The following is a 3,808-nucleotide window of genomic DNA, read 5'->3' as shown; positions in this document are numbered from 1 at the left end:
GGGATCGGGCCGGCCCGTTGAGCCACCCGGCCCATCACCAGGGGAAAGAATCACTCATATTATGTATCAAATGAACCATAGAAACAAAGTAAGGTATAGGCTAGGCGTTGAACGTTCCAAGATGACGTCCCTTATCTTATGATCAGAATCTCAACTCAAGGATGAAATTACATTCTTGGGATGATAATAATATTGATGGAGGGTCATGCAATGCAAATATGAATGCATGTGTCTGTCCAAAATCCAAATGGCGTTAGTTTATCCCCACTCCCCACCTATATTGTATTTGTTCCCCTCATGCGTAATGTACATCTCATTTGCTGAAGATTGCCAATTGTCTTCTTTTCCAATTTCTTTTCTTAATCGCTCTGTTCTTATCACAAGTTTCCTTTAACCTGGTTAACAATAATCTCTCTCTTCTCTCGTGTAATCGTATATATATACATGCATCGTTATATAGATAGAACAAAGAGAAAAGGAACCTTCTTGATTCAATTTTTTTAAAAGATAAAATCATCGTAGCTTTGTCACCATGCTTCGTTTACAGCAGGAGAGGACACCATTAAAACGACACACCCTAAGATCCGCACGCACCAAATGCTCCAAATCCAACTTTACTCGATTCATCCAAAAAAGAAAAAAAAAAAAAACCTACTTAGTACTTATTCGGACATATTATTTAATTTGGGTAGCCTCGGGTCCAGCCCATTGCTCCATTATTCAGATCATGGGTTCGGCATTGACCCTATCCCCATCACCCATATTTATAGTCTACCAAGTACCGACATCAGAAAAGAAAAATATAGAAGAAAGGAAATAGTTTTTAGGGGAAACTTCAAACTTATTAATTAATCAGCAACGGTCCAGGTCATATCGTTCTCGAAGATCCAATGACAGACCTCTATCTTCCCAGGGCTCGACCCCAGGGAGATAAAGGCTCCATGTCCTGGGCTCCAAGCTGACGTGTCAATGTGACAGATGGCAACTCCGTTGTTGATCTTGGCCTTGCTATTGGCGTCAAGTATGTCAGCCTCGTAAACCCGAACTTTAGGAACAGAGTGACAGTAATAGACCAGGTAAGGAAACAGGCTCTGATGACACGACACTGATTTGGTCACTCGTCCACCGTTGATCCCTTTCACTGCTCCGATCATTACGTTTTTCGTCGACCCATTCACGTTTTCCGTACTCCTAACCACCACATTGTGGCCCAAAACCGACACAGCGAAGTCGATCATGCCTTCGAGCGAGCCCACGCATTTCTTGGTCTCGCCCCTGCTCGGAGCCCTCTCGCACTCCTCCAGCGTGTTCTGCAGAACTCTCTCCATTGTTGAGTTCTCAGCGGCGTGGAAGATCTGTTTCAGCTCCGAAATGCGAGAGCTCGAGAATGGCAATTTGGACGTAATGGAACGGGGCAAGAATGATCTTGGGGGCATCTTGTCTCTGATGTCCGGCATCGGCATGACTATGCCCTCCTTGAGCATCGACTCGCGAAAGAATTTACCAGGTTCCGCCAACCATTTGTTCGTGGGTTTCTTACTTCCCACCAAGGAAGAAGTGGCTTTCGCAGAGCTTGGGTTTGTGTAAGCGGCGAAACTGATTGCCTTCTTGTTATCGTAGTCCTTGAATGTGTTGTTGACGCCGTACGTCTTGAAGCCTATCGCCTGACCCACTGCTCCCTTTCCATAGCCCTTGAACGTATCGCTACCCTCATTGAAAGATTTTCCGTAATTAGCAAAATTGACCTTGGCTGAGTTCGAATTCTTGGCGTAAGATTGGAAGGAGTCGTCACCCACATTTGATTGATCTCTGTAAGTGGAGAAACTATCGACCCCGGCGTTTCCACCGTCGCCGTAGCTAACGAATTTGTTCTCAGGTACGTTGCCGTTCACACCGTAAGAAGTGAACGAGTCATTTGCGCCATTACCCTCCTCGCCATAGGCCTTAAAGGACGACCCCATGACGTTAGAGTCCTTGCCGTAGCTCTTGAACTCGAGTGGCAGACCGTTGCCGTTGTTTCCGTAGCTGGAGAACGATTCGTCCCCTGCGTTTGCCTCGTCCGTATAGCTTGAGAAGGATTGTTCGCGGCCGTTAGCATCTGATTCATACGTAGAGAACCGGAGGTTCGGGACGTTCACTCCTTCGTTCATGTAGTTTTTGAACTCACCCGTACCACCGGTGGCGCTAACGCCGTAGGTGTTGAAATCCTGTTCGATGACGTTGTTGTTAGGGGCATAATTTGCAAACTTGTCGTCGTGGCCGGCAGAGTCTCGGCTGTAGCGCCTGAACGAGTCTATGGGCCCTCCGAAGTTATCCGAATAGTTCTTGAATGAGTCCATCCCGCCGGCACGAGAAGTTCCATAGTTAGTGAAGTTGATATTCGAATAGGAAGCGAAGTTGGCATCTTTGTCATGCTTCTCCAAGCTCGGAGATATATCAGGGAAGCAAAACATATTGGCAGAGGAACAGAAGGAGGAAAAGTGAGAAGAAAGAGCATTTTGGTCGGCGAGTTTGGTGAGAAGTGCCGAGTCGACGGCGTTTAATGGAGAGGCCTTGGAAACAAGGAAAGATGGTTTGGGTAGATTGTTGGATACTTGTTTTCTCCAGTAACGGATGACGAAAGCTTTAGCCGTAAATGGGTTTTCTCCGGCCGAAGACTTGCCGGAATTTTGACCGCTTTCGGCGAAACAAACCTGCATTGATGCACAATAAGCTTTGGTAAGCCAGGAGGCGCAATATAAATAAAAGAAGTAGAAGAAGAAGAAGAAGAAGAAGAAAAATAAAAGATGAGTGATCGATTCTCACATTGCAAGATGAAAGAGCCAGGAAGAGAAAAAAGAAGGAAATTAGAGTACTAATAAGCCTGAAATGTCTATACATTGTTTTTTTTCCCTCTCTTTCTCTCAAGTAGTTGAGAAAAGAAAAGAAAGAGATGAGAAGGTTGGTAGGTTCTTTGGAGGTGGTGGAGATATAAATAGGTGGTGGCTGTGTAAAGTTCTGAAACTACAAGGAGAAGTAAAACTCAGTTTTTGTTTTCACTTTCAAGTTTAAAATGAAGGGTTTTGCTTTAGAACGGCAAATTCAGCAGTAGAAGATAAGATGGAGGGAGAATGTTGATTAGTTAGAGATGGCAACGGTGGATGTCCGAATTTCAGATCTATGTAAAAGCTCTACGGCTCGCTCAGAACAAGCAGTCTGCGTTTGAGTGGAGTGGTTCGCCCGAAGTTTTTGTGTGACATCTTCACTGTCAAGCTTGTTCTTTATTTACATCTCTGGTTGAAGAATCAAAAAGGTTCACCGCTGCTCGATCTCCTTTTGCACTCTCTGAGCCCTTGATTGTACGTGATTATATATTGGATTAAACTTAATGTTTTCTTAATTCAAACCAACTGATGGTGTCTTAACTCTTAATTGGTGGGATCTCTTAGCCGAAAATCAGGATCAAATCACGTTTACTAAAACTTTTGCTTTTGTGTTTTGGATCTTTTTTTTCTCTTTCTCCAGTGGAGCCGTAGCCGTAGGGTCTTCTTGTGGTCCTAACCCAAAAATAACTATTACGGTAAAACATTTTTTAGGTAAAGTATAAAAACCTCCCTGAATTTTTTTACAATCCTATAAACCTCCCATGCCTTGCCTTGCATCGACAAAAACCTCTCTCATATGTTTTGCAAATACATCCCTTCCGTAAATTTTCCAGAAGAAAAATGTTGATTAATGCTTTAAAATTTTAAATAACAAAGTTATCCTCAACCGATATTAATATGCACATTTACTGAGGCTATGTTTGGTTTGCAGGAAAAGGTAGGGA

At 43.7% G+C, this 3,808-nt stretch overlaps 1 protein-coding gene across 1 annotated transcript; it reads right to left on the bottom strand.

The window, feature by feature from the left end:
* Positions 1–464: 464 nt before the first annotated feature.
* On the bottom strand, positions 465–3,234 carry LOC104593217 (polygalacturonase 1 beta-like protein 1). The gene is made up of 2 exons (XM_010252980.3): positions 2,806–3,234; positions 465–2,693 (listed from the first exon to the last, which is right to left on the bottom strand). Exons 1-2 carry the CDS (start codon positions 2,878–2,880, stop codon positions 849–851), a joined length of 1,920 nt encoding a protein of 639 aa, XP_010251282.1. The 5' UTR covers positions 2,881–3,234; the 3' UTR covers positions 465–848.
* Between the last annotated feature and the right edge of the window lie 574 nt (positions 3,235–3,808).

Source organism: Nelumbo nucifera, chromosome 3 (assembly GCF_055504915.1).
Source record: "Nelumbo nucifera cultivar China Antique chromosome 3, China Antique-T2T, whole genome shotgun sequence".
Lineage (NCBI taxonomy): Eukaryota > Viridiplantae > Streptophyta > Magnoliopsida > Proteales > Nelumbonaceae > Nelumbo > Nelumbo nucifera.
This window is presented reverse-complemented; position numbering and strand designations above follow the sequence as displayed.